The sequence below is a fragment of the Cibotium barometz genome, chromosome 34, assembly GCF_041138505.1.
Source record: "Cibotium barometz isolate CiBa-2024 chromosome 34, ASM4113850v1, whole genome shotgun sequence".
Lineage (NCBI taxonomy): Eukaryota > Viridiplantae > Streptophyta > Polypodiopsida > Cyatheales > Cibotiaceae > Cibotium > Cibotium barometz.
The window spans coordinates 44,953,479-44,974,994 of record NC_141079.1 but is presented as its reverse complement, the minus strand read 5'-3'; the positions used below and the strand labels follow the sequence as shown (position 1 = coordinate 44,974,994).

Below are 21,516 nucleotides of genomic sequence, written 5' to 3'. Positions count from 1 at the left end.
CTCTACATTCTCTCTCTCTTCATCCCTATCTCTTGTGAATAAAAGATTAAAGGGGGTTGCTTCATGCTCACTAACATAAAGGTATAAAGGTGGTCATGCTGTGCGTTACACGATCATACCCGTTGCATGTTACATTGGTATCAGAGCTTCTAGTTGTGACCCAGCTTGCGAAAGAATCAAAGGTTGGGTCCTGCCTCGGGAGACAAAGACAGCCTACATCACCATATCAAAGCAACCCCCCCTCACTCTAAGCAGGGTAAAGAGGGAATAATGGAGCAATACAAAAAGAAGCCCAAAATATTCAAATTATGGGGGATATCCCAGGCAAAGAACCCATGACTACAAAATATTCAAATTTTTGGGGACATCTCTAGGCACAGAACCCTTGACTCAATATTTAGATTTTGGGGGACATCCCGGGCAAAGAACCCTTGACTCAAATAAAAAAGGAATAGAAGCCAAGGAAGAAGAGTCTCCCCTTGATGCCGATGAAGATGCTTTTGCATTGTCGTTTCCAAGCCAATGTGACTTGGGGCTCATGCATATTTTTGAAGGAAGATACTATCAATGAAGCCCATGATCCTAAAGAAGATCCCAAAGTTGCAACAACGGGTGTTGTAGTGGCCTGGATCACATTCATGGTGTCAAAGATCAAACAAGTCATGCATGTGAAGGTGTTCAATGAAGACCATGTGAATTACTTCACGAAAGAAGGATAAGATGTAGCCCATGCAGTAAAGAAGAACTCATCCAAAATGGAGCTCATGCAAGAAAGAAAAATGCAGCCATGTGTAATCTTATGGTGGCTACTGATGGAGGCAGCAAACGCTCGATGGACAGCAAGAGTGGGCAGCCAATAGGGTATAGAAAAATGCATAGAATCAATGTGGACAAAAAAAAATGCAGCCCTGATGATGATGGAAGCACAATGGGCGCCCAATGGGGTACAAAAAATTGGTGTGGACAAAGAAACGCAGCCCCAATCATGATGATGATGGCGATGGTAGCATCAAGATGCAGAAACCCTAAAAGTGCAAAAACACTAAAAAATGCAAAAACTCTAAAAACGTAGAAACCCTGAAAGCGCAAAAAAGTAGATGAGCATGATGGCATGGAGAAAGGGTTAGCCAAGCATGAACATGGTGGGATGGAAAACGTAGGTAAGAGGTGGATAGGGTGGCTCTAATACCATGTTGAGATTACATGGTGCTTGAGAGAGAGAGAGAGAGAGAGAGAAAAGAAAGAAAGCAAGATATATTAAGCGTCTACTAAGACCCAACGGGCCTATGAGACCAAAGAGATACAATAATGTCCATGGCATATCTCATCAGGAACGGAAAATAAATACATACACCCAATATAAACAATACATGTGCAAACACTATGCACTCCCAAAACGCACTATTGTACTGCAACAACTAGATGCAGTGGAGCATGTCTTGGATCTGGAGCTGATGAGGAAATTATGGCCGATGTCAGAGAGGCCACAGGCGTCGGGCACGGTGGAATGCAGAGGCTCGGTCTAAGGTAACTCCTCTCAAGCGAGGTGGGTCCGGAGCAGCCCGAGATGGGTGTCACCATTTGGGTACCCAATTGGTTCACACGTGCTCTCATTATGTATGTACATTGGACTGGCGTCCATGGCAGTTGCATATGCCGGGGATTGATGCCACTCATGTGATACTGTGGATTTGGCTTTCCGTTGGGACTTATGTAAGTGTGTACATGCCCGGAAATGCCCGGAGGATTGGTGTTCCATTGGGTCTGGTACCTCATGTACTTGCCTGGAGCACATCTATTTTGGTATAGTTTCATAAACGGGGATTGTCCATACCAATGCTGCATTGCATAGCATCTTTATGTGCTTGCTTGCAATTGAAATTGCATGTTATTTTCATGCTTACTTGACCAATGTGTAGTTCTGGGTAAGGGAACGCCCACTCGTGACCCGTGCATGTGAAATTGTTTACTGACATGGTTATGTGGCATGTGACAGGTGGTAAGTATTGGTCATAAACCTAACCTTAGGAATTAGCACTAATTTATAAGTGAGTGTGTACACACTTCATTAAGTTTTGGGCGACCAAAACTCACTTATAAGTTATGACCAGCCTTGTGTTCGCACACACTGATGTCCCGAGGTGGACAAAACCCAATGCCCACCGCCCAAATCTTATTCCCTTTGTACAAAGGGAGTAACTAGGCATGTGTCCGTTCTAGCTTGCACCACAAGGCACTTGTCCTCGCTACTTGACCCCTAGAGTGGACAACTCACCATATCTCTCTTTCCTCTCTCTAGAAGTAGGCGCCCCATTCATGAGGCCCCTTTGGTTGTATTTTCTGCACTTTTTCCTTTCCAACTCCATATGCAAGCTTGCTTGTGTGTTTTCCAAGCTTCCAATAGTGTTTCCAGGTGGTGTTCACTCTCCCACACACTCCTAGTGAGATTGAAATTCAGTAAAATAGCTCTTATTTTTGCTGTAATTTCTAGTCTTTTTTCTAAAAACTCTAATTTCAGCCCTCTTTTCTCAAGTTGAACCATAGGGGAAGCTTTCCCAAGGTTCCCTTATCCTCTGGAAGACTTTTGTTGCAAAGAATCGCGAGACAGATTAAAGATTTCAACACTCCAAACACTTCCATCGCGAAGACTTCCGCTGTCATCGACTCTACTTGCAATTCGTAAGCTTTGATACTTAAATATGGAAGCAAATGGCAGGAGGGAGAAGCAAGACTCCATGTTCACATACCCTGTGTAGTGTTAATTTGTCCTACGTGCTCTCTTGCAGTTTGTTGCTACCATGTGTTGGTGGAACCATCGCGAAGACTTCCGCTGTCATTGACTCTACTTACAATTGGTAAGCTTTGATACTTAAATATAGAAGCAAGTAGCAAGAGGAAGGAACAGGACTCCATGTTCACATACCCTATGTAGTGTTCTCTTGTCCTACAGGCTCTCTTGCAGTTTGTTGCTACCATGTGTTGGTGGAACAATAGAGAGCAGATGGCAGGGAACATGGACACTTGAAAAAGTAGTGTGAGTTGTAAGTCTACATCGACAACCACATTGTTTGCAATATTGTATTCATATGCATTGGTATGAAAATTTGGTCAGAAATACCCATGACACCATGTACTTGATTCTCCCAAGATCAATATACTTGATTTAAGAGAGAAACCCGCCGTTCCGACTCATTGTGGGTCTCTTGTCAATTCAACAAATTACTTCTTGTATTGAGCATGTTGTCCATTAAATTTTGGTGTATTTAAGTGTAATGATTAGCATTGTGTTCAACCAAGTTACAATGGACCCACACGATCCACTGAATGGGTGTCCTCCACCTCTTGGGTCCGGAAGAAGTTCGTGATGGTTGGCTGGCGAGAGAGGAGTCGGGGTGGCCGGAAGCGAAGCTCACTCAAACAAGTTTGCAGAGCTCAAGCAGGAAGAGCCCTAGGCAATGCTAGTCTGGGATGCCATCCCGCTATGCTATTGATGATCTCCCATCTCTGACAATTGCCAAGAAACCAGGCCTCTACCGGGAGAGTCAGCGGTCGGGAGAGACTCTATCCTGCAATGTAAGGGGGAGTTGTCAAATCCCCACTGGATCTCCTCGTGATCGTTCCTGGTTCGAGACTCGAATCCTGCAAATAAACAAACAAATAACAAGGGGGTGCAGGCCTAACTCACCTCCCAACCATGACAACCGTGGGCAAGCCCACAGTCTTGGCTATCCCCACCGAGCCACGAGCTGAGCTAACTACGTTGACGTACCGACCAATCTCCTCGCGACGTCCCATACCGCCACGAAGCTACCCTCACGGGCCTCGAGATTGCTGCCGGCCTCGGCTGCGTAAAGCAGGTGCACGTCTGCACTAGATCCAGGCTCCAAGACCATAGAGCTCTCATAAACTCGCGAGAATCTCCATATGACTAATGACTAACCTTGGCCACCCTTTTATAGGCTCTTGACCGGTCATCGGGCGTCCACACTTGGACGCCCGCCCGTCCATACTTGGATGCCCGCCCGTTAGTCTATCCCTAACTCAGCTCGTCAATCAGCCTCCCTAGCTCCAAGCTTCCCCAAACCTCGAAGCTAGTCTTGTGTGCGTGTAGCACACGATAGATACACGCTGTGCACATGACATACTCCCCTTCCTCTAAGAGCTCACTAAAAAGCCAGGGTAATCTCTCTGAAGAGTAGTTAATGTCTCCCATGTAGCGTCCTCCTCAACACGATTCTTCCACTTGATCTTGTATTCCGTGATAAGTGTATTACGCAATCTTCTTTCACGAAATCCAAGAATCTTTTCAGGTTCGTGCGGAACAAATGTAATGTCCTCGACATCTATAATTTCTTGAGGAGTAACTAACTGATCTATTCCACCCAGTACTTCCTTAAGTCTACTGACATGAAATACAGGATGAACTTTCACATGAGAAGGCAAATCCAATTCATATGCAACTGAACCAATCCTTCGTGTAATACGAAATGGTCCACAGTATCTAGGGGATAATTTCGAAGATCGACCTGTCTGTAAAGTCTCGGAATCTTTCGGAATTCGCAAATACACCATCGTTTCTTCAGAGAACTCTCTAGGTGAACGATGTCTATTAGAATAAAATCTGTCTCGGTCTTGAGCACTTCTAATAGATTCCTTCGCAACTTGTAACATTTCCTGCATATCTTGCAAAAAATTACGTGCTGCATCATGCTGAAGTCCTGAGAATCCTACTGTAACTGCAACACTATTCATGGACCCTTTCCAATAACGGATCTCAAAATCAAAATCTTGCATTAACTCAGTCCAACGAGCTTTCCTTCCTCTCAAATCATCCGCATCACACACATACTTGATTGACTGATGATCACTCAACACCACAAACTTGGAGCCATATAAATAATGTCCCCAAACCTTGAGAGCATGAATCACAGCATAAAGCTCCTTCTCAAGGGTTGGCCAACGAGATTGAGTGTCGTCTAACTTTTTACTTTCAAAAGCAACCGATCTACCATCTTGAAATAGAGCAGCCCCGATGGCATAGTCACTGGCATCAGTTTCAAGAACATAAGGCCGACTAGGATCGGGTAATGCTAAGATAGGTGCTTCCTTGACTTTATCTTTCAAAAGTCTGAAGGCTATATCCAAATCGTTATTCCAAGTGATAGGCTGATTTGACTTACGTCCGCGACCTTTCAATAAGTCGATCATCTGTAGTGTGAGCTGAGAGTACTCCCGCACAGATTTCCGAAGAAAAACAACAAAACCGAGAAAAGAACGAAGTTGTTTCACTGTTCGCGGTATAGGCCAATCCAGAACCTTCTGAACTCAGTCATAGTCAATGCTCAATCCATCTCTAGTGATCTTATGTCCCAAGTAAATGATGTCTGTCATAAAAAACTCACATTTACTTAACTTAGCATATAGTCGATTCTGTCTTAAAATAGATAAGACAATCATGAGGTGTCTAACATGATCCTCAAGAGTACGACTATATATCAAAATATTATCCAGGAACACCACCACAAATTTTCCAAAATGTTCACGAAAAAGATCGTTCATCATTTGCTGGAAAGTGGCTAGAGCATTGGTTAATCCAAAAGGTAATACGAGAAACTCGTAATGGCCATACCTAGTCCGAAAGGCAGTTCTTTCGACATGCCTTTCATGAATACGTATCTGGTGATAGCCAGTACGTAAATCTATCTTCGTGAAATATTTCGCTCCTGCTAACCAGTCAATCAGGTCATCTGATCTAGGGAGAGGATAACGGTTCTTAATTGTCAGCTTGTTCAATCTCTTGTAATCTATACACATTCTCCAGGTATTGTCCTACTTTCTTCTAAGCAACACAGGTGCACCCCAAGGTGATTTACTTGGACGGATCTAGCCCATCCTCAGATAATCTTCGAGTTGTTTAGCCAACTCATCTTCCTCAGCTTGGCTCGTCTTGTAAGGTGGAATACTGACAGGATGAGCACCAGGGATCAAGTCAATACAATGATCTACTGCCCGTTCAGGTGGTAAACCCAATGGCAGTTCCTTAGGAAGTACGTCTTGAAACGAATCAGGTATCTTCTGTAATTCTTTGCTTTCAAACACACTTAATTCATTGACATCCATGGAAAGGATGAGAAAGGAAGAAAGTGGAATCAATACACAATGAAAAGCGGTATACAAAGGTACAGAAAACTTTCGTTTATGCTTGTTCCCCTGCTCAATAACAGGTTTCGACTTGGAAGAGACCATTGTATCATCATAGATACGAGCTGAATGAATGGCTTCGTCCAATGTTTTGCATTTGTTATTTTTAACCTGTAAACGGTATGAGTCTGGTAAACCAGCTACGAAGAACCCCAAAAGAGTAGTGGGATCCATCTTTGTAGCTTTCATCTCTAAGTCCCTAAACTTCTGAAGGTAGACCTCATAAGTGAGGTGCTGCGAGGTCATGGGTCAAAGCTGAAAACCGGGCAACAACATCATAATCGTCCTCTTTCTTGAGGAATTCCTTCTTGAAGACGTCTTCGAATTGTGCCCAAGTTGTTGGCTTAGGGTTGAGTTCCTTCCACCAAAGCAAAGCTTTGCCGGAGAGGAAACCTGCTGCTAATTGGATCTTTTTTCCATCATCATATGGATGAAACTGAAAATGGACCTGCCACTTATGTAGCCATGTGTCCACGATCTCCTTGATACGCTACTTTTGCTCGCCCCCGAACGGTTCCGGAGTAATGTTGGGGCCTAAAGCAGAGACCAAGGTATCCATACCCGAAAGAGTACAGAGAGTAGTGGTCAAAAGAGATATGGAGTTCCGCAAGGCTTGCATCTGGGCGGCAATTCGTGCTTGACATTCCAAAGAAGAAGCTTCAATAGCTACTTTGAACTCTTGGAAATCTGATTTTGACACACAATCGTCAAAAAGATCGGCATCAGAATCTTCCGTAGCCGGCAAGTCTTCGCGTTCGACAAGGGACTCCAACTCCGATTCTTGGGTCGATATCGTGAAGAGGATAAGTAGAGAGAAAATTTGATCTTTGCACAATAAAAGTGCAAGGGAACTTGAGAGCTTGAGAGCTTGAAAACTTGAGAGATGTGTGGCAAGAAGCCCACTTAAGGGGTTTATATAACTAGCCCCAAAGGCTACTTGAGCTTTTGCTTTTGTGTTATATATATATATATATATATTCTGTTTTCTTTAAAATAAAAAACAACACCTTTAAACGTGGAGAGGCTTTTAAACTTTTTTTTTTTAATTAATCTAAAAAATATCAAAAGCATCGTATGCTTTTGTGTTTTTTTTTTCTCCATCCCTCCCGGATTAGCGCCGCCTGCTGCCTGTCTGCAGACGTCACCCACGCTGCTGCCGTCGCCGACTGTACTGCCGGTGCTTTCACTTCAGCCTCACGTAGGCCTGGCCACAAGGCGGCGTGAGCCTGGGCGCCTACGTAGGCCTGACCTGGGCGCCTGCCCGCCTGGCCTAAGCTCTTGCCTACGTAGGCTTGGCCGATTGCCTACGTAGGCCTAGCCTACTGCATGCATGCGCCTCCAACAAGCACATGACCAGCCTGCGCTTGCGAACTTGCAACAGCTAATCCATCACGTCTCTCGCTCTCTCTCTCTCTCTCTTTCGATCCAAAAGCAACCATGCTTTTTTTTTTCTGTTTTCTCTCTACTAAAACTGTTTATACAGTTCAAAACCATCCTTCCTCTTCTTTGCAAAGCAAACAACCCTTTCTAGACCACAATCGCTATCATGACGGGTTCTTATGATGAAAAAAAAAACAACATACTGAATCTGAAAACAGCAATATGCACAGAAAAAACAACAAGCTTCTTGAACACATACCTTTCTTCGACGTCATCTTCTCTACCTACCGACTTGCTCGTTCACGAGGCATGCTCTGATACCACTGTCAAATTCCCACTGGATCTCCTCGTGATCGTTCCTGGTTCAAGACTCGAATCCTGCAAATAAACAAACAAATAACAAGGGGGTGCAGGCCTGACTCACCTCCCAACCATGACAACCGTGGGCAAGCCCACAGTCTTGGCTGTCCCCACCGAGCCACGAGCTGAGCTAACTAGGTTGACGTACCGACCAATCTCCTCCTCGCAACGTCCCATACCGCCACGAAGCTACCCTCGCGGGCCTCAAGATTGCTGCCGGCCTCGGCTGCGAAAAGCAGGTGCACGTCTGCACTAGATCCAGGCTCCAAGACCATAGAGCTCTCACAAACTCGCGAGGATCTCTATATGACTAATGACTACCCTTGGCCACCCTTTTATAGGCTCTTGGCCGGTCATCGGACGTCCACACTTGGGCGCCCGCCCGTCCATACTTGGGTGCCCGCCCGTTAGTCTATCCCTAACTCAGCCCGTCAATCAACCTACCTAGCTCCAAGCTTCCCCAAACCTCGAAGCTAGTCTTATGTGCGTGTAGCACACGATAGATACACGCTATGCACATGACGAGTGTTGGAGAACAAGCCATATCAAAGTACAAAAGCATAAAGGCATGTGCACACCCTCTTGTAAAAGAGAGTGGATAAAATCCAGAAAGTAACCACAAGGCAAAAGTGACATCTACCTCTGCTAGAATCAAGGAGTTGATATAGGGGAAACGATGGAGAGAATTGTAGAGCCACCCACTCACACCTAATCACTCACCTAATTACAAATGTTAAGCTATATTAGCAGCATGTATGGAGCATATTAAAGGCACTCTTCTCAATGACAAAGAATGCCACTCTCTCATTTGGGAGTCGTGTTCTCTCTCTCTTGTTGGGGTAAAGGCGTTATGCCCACCCTTATAGTGTGTACAAGCCCATAAGTTATAGTACATAGTACACTTAGTACTTTTAATTTACTAAGTGCACTATGTGTACTAGTGCAATATACATGTGTGATAGGGGAGTCACACACTCACACTTGATGAGTTGACTTATCCCCACAACTCTCTCTCTCTCTCCCTTGTTCTCTCTGTGTATGTCTCCCACATGAATTAACCTAACCCTAATTCTTCTTCTCCCATTCAACTGGTATCAGAGCCTTGGTTTAGGGTTTTTTGTGCTGGAGTGCTGAATCACTGGCTCGTAGGGGTTTCTTCTTCTATCACCTCTCTGACGCAGGCAGGCAGCAGCTCGACTCTCCCATTCAATTGGTCGTGGCAAAAGGTAGCCAACAGCCAGTTGTAGGCTTGCAGCAAGGCAGTGAAGTGCAGGCAGGCTTGCTCGTGTGAACGTGGTGAGGCGTGTAGAAACGCTGGCCACCTAGGCGAGTGGCGCTCAGCAGATAATCAAGCGAAGAAGCAAGCGGGTGCCAATCAAGCGAAGAAGCTGGCGGGCGTCAATATAACAGGCCAGCGCACTTAACCTTGTCGCGTGTAGCGCTGGGCGTAGATGCGCTAGGCGAAAGCAGCGCGTGAACACGTAAGAGCCAAGCGCAAAGTTATCGCCGTCAACCATCAATTGCTGCTGGGCGTAGAGGAGTCGTGTAACGTTGGCTCTGGTTGGCTCGCTTCTTCAGCCAACACGTTGTGTATCGGCCATCGCTGCCTGCTGAGGCAGCCTACACGTCACCGCTGCCTGGTGGAATGAGAGAGGCCGCCTACACGCTGCCCTCCAATACTGGATGCAGCCCAAAAGCTAAGCGTAGGCAGCCAGCAGCATGGGTGTACAGCTACAGCAGCTTCATCACCCCCCTTCTGCACAGCATCAGATTTTCTGCAACAGCGAAAATCATCAACCCCTTTTCCTGCAACAAAAAGAAAAATCAGAAATTACAAGGTATTCTGCTTCAATTTTTTTTTGGGATTTGCAATTGAGCAAGTACAATCATCAATTGAGCAGGTACAGGTGCCGAATTGCTCAATTTTGAGCAAAATTGGCAAAATTGGGTGACATTGGTCACAATCAGGATCAATTTGCAGGAAATTGGTCACAATCAGAATCAATTTGCAGGAAATTGGATGTCGAAATTTGGGGCTTTTGATGTAATTGTGCAATTAAGCACTCATACATGCTGTATGATGTGAAAAATCGCACATTCGGGCAAAATTGCAACAAATTGCAGTGCAAATCAAGGGGCTTTTGTGCCGATTTGTTTGATTTGTATGCAGGCAATCGCATTTGATGCTGTGGATAATGTGTTGATGCCTTACAAGCACTCAATGTGCCTGTAAATCAAGGGGCTTTCATGTATTTGATGTATATGTGGCCAGGGGGAAGCACCTTGAAGACTTTGGATGCCTTCATGTGCGTCAATGTACCATGTATGATCAGCAATTGATCTTAAATCAAGGGGCTTTTCAATATTTAATGCTTGTTGAGCTTGGCAAAGCAGCAGGCAAGACATTTATGCCTTGAATCCTCAGAAATCAGCTTGCAGTCAAGGGGCTTTTGCCCAATTTCTGTTCGGGACTGTTGTATGCAGTGTTCGGGACTGTAAAAGTCTGATTTTCACTCATTTGGACAGCCAGGAGAGCATTTATTGCTACTGTACCTGTTGGTACAGATTTGGCACAGCTTTGTGCAAGTTTTGGCATGGCTGTACACTGATTTGAGTGAGGAAAAGGGTCAATTTCAGCTGCTGTACTTGCCGGTACAGGTTTGGTACATCATTGGTGAGCACTTGGTACTGCTGTACAGTACTTTGGAAGGGCAACAAAGGACATTTAAGGTGCTGTCCAAAATCTGCAGCAACCAGATTTTGGTGATTTCATCACATAAAGTGGGAGAAAAGTTGCATTTGTGCTTCCGCAGTGGGAGATAAAGCTTGGGAGAACAACTGTGAGCACTTTGTGTGCTTTTGGTGCAGTGTTTGCACATTTTGCAGGGAGTCAGGCATTGACAGGTTGCATATTGCTATGGCAACCACAGGTGAGAGCTCTTCATTGCTTCACATCAAGAAGCTTGAAGGCTCACATAACTATGATATTTGGCAAACCCAGTGCTACAATGTGTTGCTCCAGAAAAAGCAGCACAAGCCTATCAAAGAAAGGGGTGTAATGCCCGCTTCTCTTACTGCTGAAGAGTGGGAAGATATGGATGAGCTGGCAAGATCTACTATCATGTTGTCTGTGTCAGACTCATTACTTTTCAGCATTTGTGAAGAGAAGACAGCTTGGGGAATGTGGCAGAGATTGCAAGACTTGTATGCCCAACAAAGTGCCTCAAGCAAAGTGTATTGGTTGAAGAAACTCATAGGTCTTCAGATGAAGGGGCGTCTATGACAGCCCATCTAAATGAGTTTAATGGTATTGTCAGCCAGGTCATTAATCAAAAGTTGGCAATGGACGATGAGTTCAAAGCCACTTTTTTGTTATGCACTTTGCCAGAGAGTTGGGACACATTCAGGACAGCCACTAGCAATTCGCATGCTATGCTGTCATATGCAGATGTTGAGGGTGCTCTTCTTCAAGAAGAGATGAACAGGAAAAACAACTCTGTTGGAAAGTCCAATGCAATGAATGCACGTGGGAGATCCCAACAAAGGGAAAAAAGCCAAGAAAGGGGAAGGAGCAAGTCCCGCTCCAAAAAGGATTTGGAATGCCATTATTGTGGCAAGAAGGGACACATCAAAAAGCAATGCTACAAATGGAAAAATGATCAAAAGGAAAAGGGAAAAGGCAAAGACAAAGACAAAGATGAAGCCAAAGATGTAAAGCCAAAGGGCAAAAGTGGAGTCAAGATTGAAGAAATCAATGTGTCACATGCAGGTGACAGTGAGGATGAGGTCCTATTTACGTCTTCACTTGATGCCCATTCACTTCTTAGAGGTGGTCATGGTATGCACTCATGGATCATTGATTCGGGTGCCTCTTTTCATGTCACAGGTTGCAGAGACTTGTTTGCCAGGTATACTGCTGGCAATGAAGGAGTGGTTTATTTGGGTGATAACCATGCATGCAAGATTCTTGGCAGAGGTGATGTGAGGCTTGTGTTTTCAGATGGCTCACAGCTTATGCTCCATGATGTCAGGCATGTGCCTGAGATCAAGAAGAATCTGCATTCTACTGGACAGCTTGATGATGCTAATTATGTTACCACATTTGGTCATGGAAAGTGGAAAATTAGTAAGGGCTCACTGGTTGTTGCCAGAGGCTCTAAGGTGGACACTCTTTATTTCATGCATGCAGGTATTTGTCACCATGCTACTGTAAATGCAACCGAGCTGCCGGAAATCTCTATGTGGCATAGCCGGTTGGGACACATGAGTGTCAAGGGAATGGAGCAATTGTCTCGTTTGGGTTACTTGCCTTCTCTAAAGTTTTCAAGTTTTCAGTTTTGTGAGCATTGTATGTCACCAATTGGTCGACCATTTGGTCCATCTCCAGTTTTTGCGTCTCGTTCACTTGAGGCCAGGCCGGTGTCTCATGTGAAGAGGCCAGTATTTTGCTGACATGGACGGGAGCCAGACTAGTGCCACCCGTGTGTTAGCAGGATGGTGTCGTATGGACGGGAGCCAGACCAGTGCCACTCGTGTATGACCTGGACTGTGTTCGACCCATGGGACTGTCACGCCATGGAAGAGCCAGTATTCGTGCCGTGTTTTGCCTATGGGACTGTCACACCATAGGGAAACTCGTGCCTGGAATTGTGTCTTACCTATGGGACTGTCACTCCATAGGAAGACCAGGTTTTTTATGTTTTTATGTCGTGCCAGTTTTGTGCCGACAGATATTTTGTACTTGTTCCATGTTACTATTTGCACATGCACACATGATTTGCATGCTTGAAACTGTTTTCGCATGACATGTATTTGTGTGTTTGCCTGCTTGACGTGTTACTTACTGAGCGAGGACGCCTGCCAGTGAGTCGTGAAGTCTGCTCTGTATTCTGACGAGTTTTAGTGCATGTGAACAGGTGGTAAGTATGTTGCACATGTTGTTTTTATTATTTTATATTCTAACCCTTTAATTTATAAGGTTAGGTGTTCACATTTATTTAAAAGTGGGCACCCACTTAGGGGCCAAGGTGGGGAACCCCACTTTAAGTGAGTGTGGGGGTGGGCATGGGCACCTACCCAAACTCCCCACCCACATGCAAACGTGGGTATCACAAAGTAAAACTTCACTTTAATTTTATTTAACTCCCTTCTTCAAGCGTGAAAAATCCATCGCTTCTATCTGGCGTTGAATTCATCAACCGGCGATCACCTTCGCTGGCGGCTCTTTCGTCTACAGCACCTGGCGGCTGCTTCACCACCCATACAGGCGACTGTTTCTCCCTCTCCTACCAGGCGGATGTTCTGCTGCACCTAACCCTTGGAGGCGACTCTGAAGCGCTGCAGCTGCTCCCACAGGCGGCTGAATTTCAGCAGACTGCACTGTCCTCACCTCCACGTTGAAGTTATCTGCAGACTACCCATCTTCTACCAGCTGTCACCTCCGATAGGTTGAGCTGCTGTACAGGCCAGAGGCGGCTGCCTTTTCCTCTGCAGGCGGCCATAACAAGCAGGTTGTGCAACCTGTCCTTCTCCTCCTCTGCACAGTAGCTACTATCAACAGAAGGATACAATCGGCTGCACCTCCACGCCATCTTCCTTCCTCCACGCTGCAGCCAGGCATCACCTCCCTTGCAAGTGGATGCTTCTTCTCTCACAGCAAGCGGCTGTACCCTTTGTGGTGGTGTTTGTCTTGATAGTTCTACACGAGGCAACTCTTTCTTCGACAAGGGTGGCTTCATATTCTACACAAACACCACAAGTATTGGTTTTCTATCAACCATCTACAAGTAAGTGAATTTCAGATTTCAATAAAGTATTTTATGTTTAAATCTGATAAAGGATTCATCCCGCTCCGCCAACACCCGTTCGGTGCCGGGTTGTCCAAGCTATATTGGCGAACCTCGGTCCAAAGGTGCTGAGATCGGGAGAGCCAGGCGTTAGTACGAGAGCGCCTGTCTGTGCGTGGTCTCGGAACACCAGTGAGGCGCTCTCCGCGGAGTCCAGTGAAAGCACAGGACGGTAGCGATTGGACCACACTAGTGGTCATTCTGCTTCGAGCTTCTACATCGAAATTCGAGCCTACTTGTTTGGTACTGTTTTCATATGTACATGGACATTATCTGGTTCTTGGAACCCATGGAGCATTGTATTCATTAAATACTCCCAATAAATATATCATATATTGAGGGGGGGGTCGGCCCGTTCCGGCCCCAGTGCTGGTGTCCATCTTTCCATTTCATTTCATTTAAATTTCAAGTTGTTTTAAGTTGTCCATTTCATATTTGTGGTTTTAAAGTTGTGCTATTAAGCGTGTGGGTGTCCAACGGAGTCTTTCCCACTTGACGGGATCGGTTTCATTGTATATATGGCAGGCAACTGCAGTGCCCCCACAAGAAAGCTCTTGGACAGAAAGATGCTCAGTTAGAGCTTGTGCATACAGATGTATGTGAGATGCCTCAGCTTTCTTTGGGAGGGGAAAAATACTTTGTGTCTTTTATTGATGATGCCACACGCAAGGTGTGGGTCTATCCTCTTCGCTTGAAGAGTGATACATTCTCAGTGTTTCAGAAGTTTGTTACTCATGTTGAGAATCAAACAAGCAAAACACTGAAGCCTTTGCGTTCCGACAATGGTGGAGAGTATATGTCCAAACAGTTTCAGGACTTTTGTGATGCTAAAGGCATCAAGAGGGAGCTCTCTACTCCTTATGATCCTCCACAAAACGGGACAGCAGAGAGGATGAACAGGACCATTCAGAAGAAGGTCCGTTCTATGTTGTCACATGCTGCGTTACCTCATGGTTTTTGGGCTGAAGCTATTATGACAGTCGTTCACCTTATAAACAGGTCACCTAACACGAGGCTTGGTGGGAAAGTGCCAGAGGAAGTATGGACAGGAAAGCCTCCGTCATACAAGCACTTGAGAGTATTTGGTTGCGTTGCGTACGTGCACATACGCAGGGAAATGCGCACCAAACTTCATCCTAAGTCTCACAAATGCATATTCCTAGGATATGGTGACAGAGGTGAAATGGGGTATAGACTTTGGGATCCCATGAATAGAAAGATCATACGCAGCAATGATGTCATTTTTGATGAAACATGCATGTATAAGGAGCCTGCAAGGCAACAGGAGCCTAGCAGAGTCATCTTTGATGAAACATGCATGTATAAGGAGCCTGCAAGGCAACAGGAGCCTAGCAGAGTCATCTTTGATGATGATGGACATCATGGACAACAACCAAGGGCTGTAAATCAGCCATTACAGCAGGAAAACCAGCCCTTAAATGGTGCTGAAAATGGTCCAAATGGACAGCCAGAGATGGCAGAAGATATCCCTATGGATATACCACAGTTGGAGGAGATACCGGGCATGATATTTCAGCCTTATGGCATGGAACAGGAGCCACCAATGGGTGATATGCAGGCTGCACAGCAACCTGCAAATGATGGTCATTGGGTACGGAGGTCCACTAGACCCTCCAGAGCCCCTGACAGGTTTGTTCCAGGGGTTGACTACTTGATGCTCACTAACTGTGGGGAGCCCTTATGTTATAAGGAGGCTTTACAGAGGGCAGACAAGGCTCTTTGGGAGCGTGCCATGAAGTCAGAGATGGATTCTCTGCACAAAAATGGAACATGGAAATTGGTGCATTTGCCTGCAGGCAAGAAGGTTTTGCCATGCAAGTGGGTTTACAGGCTCAAAGTTGCACCAGATGCAAAGCCAAGATACAAAGCCAGGTTAGTGGCTAAGGGCTTCAAGCAGGAGTATGGTGTGGACTTTAATGAGATCTTCTCTCCAGTGGTCAAAATGACCACACTTAGAGCTGTATTAGCTTTGGTTGCTCATGATGATCTGGATTTGATTCAGATGGATGTGAAGATTGCTTTTCTTCACGGTGATCTCCATGAGGAGATATATATGCAGCAGCCAGAGGGTTATGCAGTAAGTGGAAAGGAGAAGCTTGTATGCAAGCTGAAAAAGAGTCTTTATGGGCTCAAACAGGCACCACGGGAATGGTATCATAAATTTGATACATTCATGAAATCTCAAAAATTCAGGAGAAGTGACATAGATCACTGCTTGTACACCAAGAAAGCTTTGGATGGCAGTCTATTGATCCTCATCTTGTATGTTGATGATATGTTGATTGCCGGGAAATCTCGTAAAGAGATGGATGCCTTGAAGAAGAGGCTGCATGAAACCTTTGATATGAAGGATTTGGGTGATGCAAATCACATTTTGGGTATGCGGATACTTCGGGACAGAAATCAGCATGTGTTGTATTTGTCTCAGAAGGAATACATTGGCAAAGTTTTGCAGAGGTTCAATATGGACGGGGGGAAGAAGACTAGTACTCCTTTGCCTCCATATGTGAAACTCAGTGCTATGGACAGCCCACAGTCGGATAGAGACAGGGCTGATATGGCCAAGATTCCGTATGCTTCAGCTTGTGGCAGTCTCATGTATGCCATGGTTGCTACTAGGCCGGACATTGCATTTGCAGTGGGAGTGGTTTCTAGATACATGGCCAAACCTGGCAAGAAGCATTGGGAAGCAGTGAAAGGTGTCATGAGATACCTAAAGGGCACACAGGATATGTGCATTTGCTTTGGCAAACAGGATGCATTACTGCATGGTTACACGGATTCGGATTATGCCGGTCATCCAGATAACCGGAAGTCTACTACCGGTTATGTGTTTACATTCACAAGAGGTGCTGTGTCATGGATATCCAGGATGCAGAAGTGCACTGCCTTATCTACTACAGAGGCCGAGTATATTGCAGCCACAGAGGCTTGCAAGGAGGCATTATGGCTATCTCGGTTAGTGGTTGATTTGGGTTATACAGGGGATATTCCATTGTTGCATTGTGACAGTCAGAGTGCCATCCAGTTGGCAAAGAACCCTGTCTTTCATGCAAAGACGAAGCATGTGGATGTGAAGTATCACTTCATCAGAGAGGTGATAGAGAACAAGCAAATTCAGCTTGTTAAGATTCATACGGATGACAACCCGGCTGATCTGTTGACAAAAAGTTTGCCTCCGGAGCGGTTTGCTCATTGCAGACACTTGATGGGCATTGGATGAGGCCAGTTTCAGCCTTGATATGGCCTTGTATATTATCATGTACATGCTGATTTTTTCTTTTCCTTCATTTAAGGGCACTTTGCCTTTAAGTGGGAGGTTGTTGGGGTAAAGGCGTTATGCCCACCCTTATAGTGTGTACAAGCCCATAAGTTATAGTACATAGTACACTTAGTACTTTTAATGTACTAAGTGCACTATGTGTACTAGTGCAATATACATGTGTGATAGGGGAGTCACACACTCACACTTGATGAGTTGACTTATCCCCACAACTCTCTCTCTCTCTCCCTTGTTCTCTCTGTGTATGTCTCCCACATGAATTAACCTAACCCTAATTCTTCTTCTCCCATTCATCTCTCTCTCTCTCTCTCTCTCTCTCTCTCTCTCTCTCTCTTTACGCCATAGCCATGGCCATGTTCCTATTTGATCCACCATAGCATCCACGTCATGTTTTCTACACAAGAAAAAACATGATGAAGAGGAAGAAGATGAATAGACCTCTAAAAGAGATGAAAAGCCTAGCATGGCATACTTTGTTTAACCACCCAACCATCATATATACCAATGACCTTGGGCACCCAATGTATACCTTATCGGCCACACACCATATTCATGTGCCCTAATTGTCCCCGCTGGTATCCCCATGCAACACACCACTAGGTCTTTGGCCTACAACTGCCACCCATGAACATTACCCATTCACACTTAATCTCATAAGCGGTAATGTGTAATCATATGCTACTGTTGGGTCCCACACACTGCTGGCATGTCCCATACTTTCCTAGCATGTCCCACGCTTTGCCAACGTGTCACATGCTTTGCCAGCATGTACTTGTAAGGGTCATAAACACCCAACCTGCAAGTCAAAAGCCCATGGGGTGACTTGCCATACATTCTCAGTTGTGTCGGCACATCAAACAAAACCATCACCTCCAAGCCATGTACTTTCCAAATGCTCTGCCTCCTGACGCTCATGATGTCAGTGAATAGGCACAAGTCCACTTATATCCTACCACTACAAGCCATAGGCCACGCGGACAGGAATATGTGTTCCACCACCCATTCTCTTCCTCGTAATATGCTGCACTAAGGCTTCCCCATGGCATGTGCTAATTATCCACGTGGCAAATTACCCTAGAAATTTGTCTTCTTGAAGTTTGGTTGAGTTCCCTCAGAAAGGAAGGTGTGAATGAATTGAAAGAGAAATTGAGAAGTGCATGTTTATTTTGAAGCAAGCTCTGGGGATGCAGATCTCAAACAATGTAAGAGCTGGCCTTCTTTAGTAAATCTTAAAACTACCGAGATTTTCAAACATTTTTAACCTCTTTTTATTGTACTCACAGCGCTGCTAGCACAGCCTTCTGCACAGAGGAATGTTAAGATCTGACGAGAACTAAACGCAAACCCTAATTCAATATTCATTTTTCCCCCAAATTTTTTTTTATAAAAAACCATCTGAGTTTTGCTGGCAATTAGAAGCAGGAAAAGCTGACCTGCATAGGGGAAGGGGAGCTGCCGAGGGGCCAGAATATGCGGTGCCAGTCCTGGACGGAGAGAGACGACAGGGCCAGCGAGACGGCCACATGGATAAGAGAGACTAGGCGGTTGCAGAAGTCGTGGGAACGCTTGGGTAGCAAAGCTCGCACCAACAGAAACGCAGCAGTCCACGCGCAAAACCCAACCCCTAACACCTTCGCAGGCTCGATCTCCATGTCCATAGACATAGACAGCCAGAAGAATCTCTCTCTGAATTCAAGTTCGCCTTTGCGTTCGCCAGTAATGCAGCTTCAAACATCATTTTATAGAGGTAAGAGCCCCGTCCCGCGCAGGGGAGCGCGGCTTGTCGGGCGCGCTCCACCGAGAGACGATACAAGACGCGGAATACCGTTCTTCCCAAGACATGTCCAAACGGGGCATCTTCCCAAGACATGTCAATCCTTGCCAATAGAGCCGCAAATGGGGCAAGGAAAGGCATGTGTGAGTGAGTAGATAACTCTCAAAATCAAAACTAGTTTTCCCCTACTTTTACCATACCCCTAGCGGTTGGCAAAGTACAACATAAAAGAGCCCATGCATGTTGAGAAACTATTATTTCCCTCTCTAAGGCGTGAAGCCTGGTTGTGTGATACTTTTCTTCATTGGCATGCATGCTAAGAAACTATTATTTCCCTGTCTAAGGAGTGCAGCCCCGCATGATCATCAATAACAAGACACCACCCTTTACTCATGTACATCTAAAAAGGGGAAACCGCAACCATCTAACCCCCCCTTACAAAGAATGGTTGTCGAATAGGTGCCATGGTGAAAGAATTGGATGGGTGGATATGTGTGTAAAGCCCTTAAGGTGTCTGTATAAGCGCATCTCCATTGGTTGGCAACCAAGTAGAATTCGATGATGGTTGCCACCATTTTTGATTGTTCAAACTCTCATGATAAATGAGTCCATGCTACGCCACGACAAAGAGAAAGTGTGTATAGACCTATTCATCACATAGCCATGTAAGCCTGCATGTGTTTGCAACAGATCTTAAAGTGGGGCAATAACAAAGCTACCAATGTTCAAATCGAAGGTTTGTGATTATTAACCTAGAAAATTTTTAAAACGCGTAACCTCATGCAAATTGTTTCTTACATACACTTTATATCATATTTAAAAGATTGTATCTATATTCAATAACACGTAACATCATGCAAATTGTTTATTACATACACTCTATATCATATTAAAAGATGAGATAAAATGTCTTGCAACATAATCAATTGTGATACAGTAGCCTTCTACTTCAATGAAGGATAAACCTAGCTCTTGCAAGTTGGCACACATAAAAGCATTTGTGGCACATGGTAGCCTGCAATGAAGGATAAACCTAACTCTTGCAAGTTGGCACACACAAAAGCCTTTTAGGTCTTTATTTTCCTTGTTTTCTATTTAGAGCCCTTAATAATATTCATGCCTACATTAACCTAAACAAATATAAATTTACTCAAAAACTTCTTTTGCAAAAAATATATAGTTTCTTTAAGAAAGCACACATAATAGTCATAGTTAAGGATATTGAGTACATTTGTTCTCTTTGCATACTTTCTAGGCTCTCCATACACTCTCCATACACTCCTCCCAAAATCAAACGACTAAAAAATAAAGCCAATGTGTATATAAAGCAACAAATGTCCTATAACATAAAAAGAAGCAACTTAGGCCGATGTGGACTAAAGTAACAAATTTTTATACTGTTGATTGCACAAGAAAAACATATGCTCTCAAAAGGTAATGTTTTCACATCATCTCAAATATCAAGTATGGAAATAATATACTTTGTAAGGTTTCACTCCTCTCTCTCTCTCTCTCTCTCTCTCTCTCTCTCTCTCTCTCTCTCTCTCTCTCTCTCTCTCTCTCTCTCTCTCTCTCTCTCTCTCTCTCTCTCTCTCTCTCTCTCTCTCTCTCTCTATGCTGTTCGCGCTGCGCGCTGGTGGTCTCTCGCTGTCCATGGCATGACGCCTTTGCTCTTTCACTGCTCGTGGTGCTACGCGCTGGTGGTCTCTCTTGCTGGTCATCGCTGTTCACACTGCACACTGGTGGTCACCCTCTAGCTGCTTGCGCTGTCCATGGCGTGACGTCTTTGCTCTCTCGCTGTTGCGCTGCTGCGCGCTGGTGGTCTCACGCTATGCGTTGGTGGTCTGCGCACCCTTGTTGTGCTGCGCTTGGCATTGCCCTTCGTACCCGCCCCGCCCGAGCTGCCCTGCTTACACTACCCACCCCTGATGTGCTTGCGCTATGCTTGCACTGCCAGAAATTCTCTCTCTCTCTCTCTCTCTCTCTCTCTCTCTCTCTCTCTCTCTCTCTCTCTCTCTCTCTCTCTCTCTCTCTCTCTCTCTCGCTCCTCTCTGCCTGTGGGAAGCACTACATAATAATCTCGAGGAATGGCTTCGAGTCTCCAAGAGAAGCTCGAGGCCCTCGAGACGGCAATGAAGGCACTAATCAAGGAGAACAAGAAGACATCCGATTCCAACCTCAACGAGGTGGAGAACAAGTTACACCGGGCACATCATGGCCCTCGAAGTACGGGTCACGGAACTTGAACAAGAGAACACGGCACTCAAGGAGGAGGTGAGTGCACTGAAAGTGGAACTGGTAGCCGTCAAGAACACCGAGAACGAAGAAGGGGAGATCAATGGCAACACTCTCACGGCCATCAAAGAAGATATCTCCAAGGAGATCACAAAGGACATGGAGGGGAAACTTGAAGCCAAGCAATCACGATGGGTTGAACTGGTGAAGAAGAACATCCGTAAAGAGGTGAGGGAGGAGACTCGCAGGGAAGAACACCAAATCATTCACACCACCATTGAAGAGGAGAAGATGAGGTAGGCCCGCCGCCTCAACATTCGAGTCACAAGTATAGCCGAGACACCCGACTCCACTCCCGAGAAATATGGACAGCTTCTATGCACACGAAGCTCGGCTTTAGGGAAGAGGACCCTCTC

At 45.3% G+C, this 21,516-nt stretch overlaps 1 protein-coding gene across 5 annotated transcripts in view; it reads right to left on the bottom strand.

Moving 5' to 3' along the window:
* LOC147619082 (uncharacterized) overlaps positions 1 to 18,996 on the bottom strand; it is a 56,786-nt gene extending 37,790 nt beyond the window's left edge. For 2 of the 5 annotated variants that reach the window (XR_015262021.1, XR_015262022.1), the window contains exon 1: positions 18,525 to 18,993. Coding sequence is in view for 3 of the 5 variants with exons in the window: in XM_086774284.1 (XP_086630410.1) it covers positions 18,525 to 18,755 (231 nt within the window). In the remaining 2 variants the exon portion in view is untranslated. Of the gene's footprint in view, positions 1 to 18,524 lie in introns of all 5 variants that reach the window. The other 3 variants (XM_086774284.1, XM_086774285.1, XM_086774286.1) reach the window with 3 other exon arrangements.
* Between the last annotated feature and the right edge of the window lie 2,520 nt (positions 18,997 to 21,516).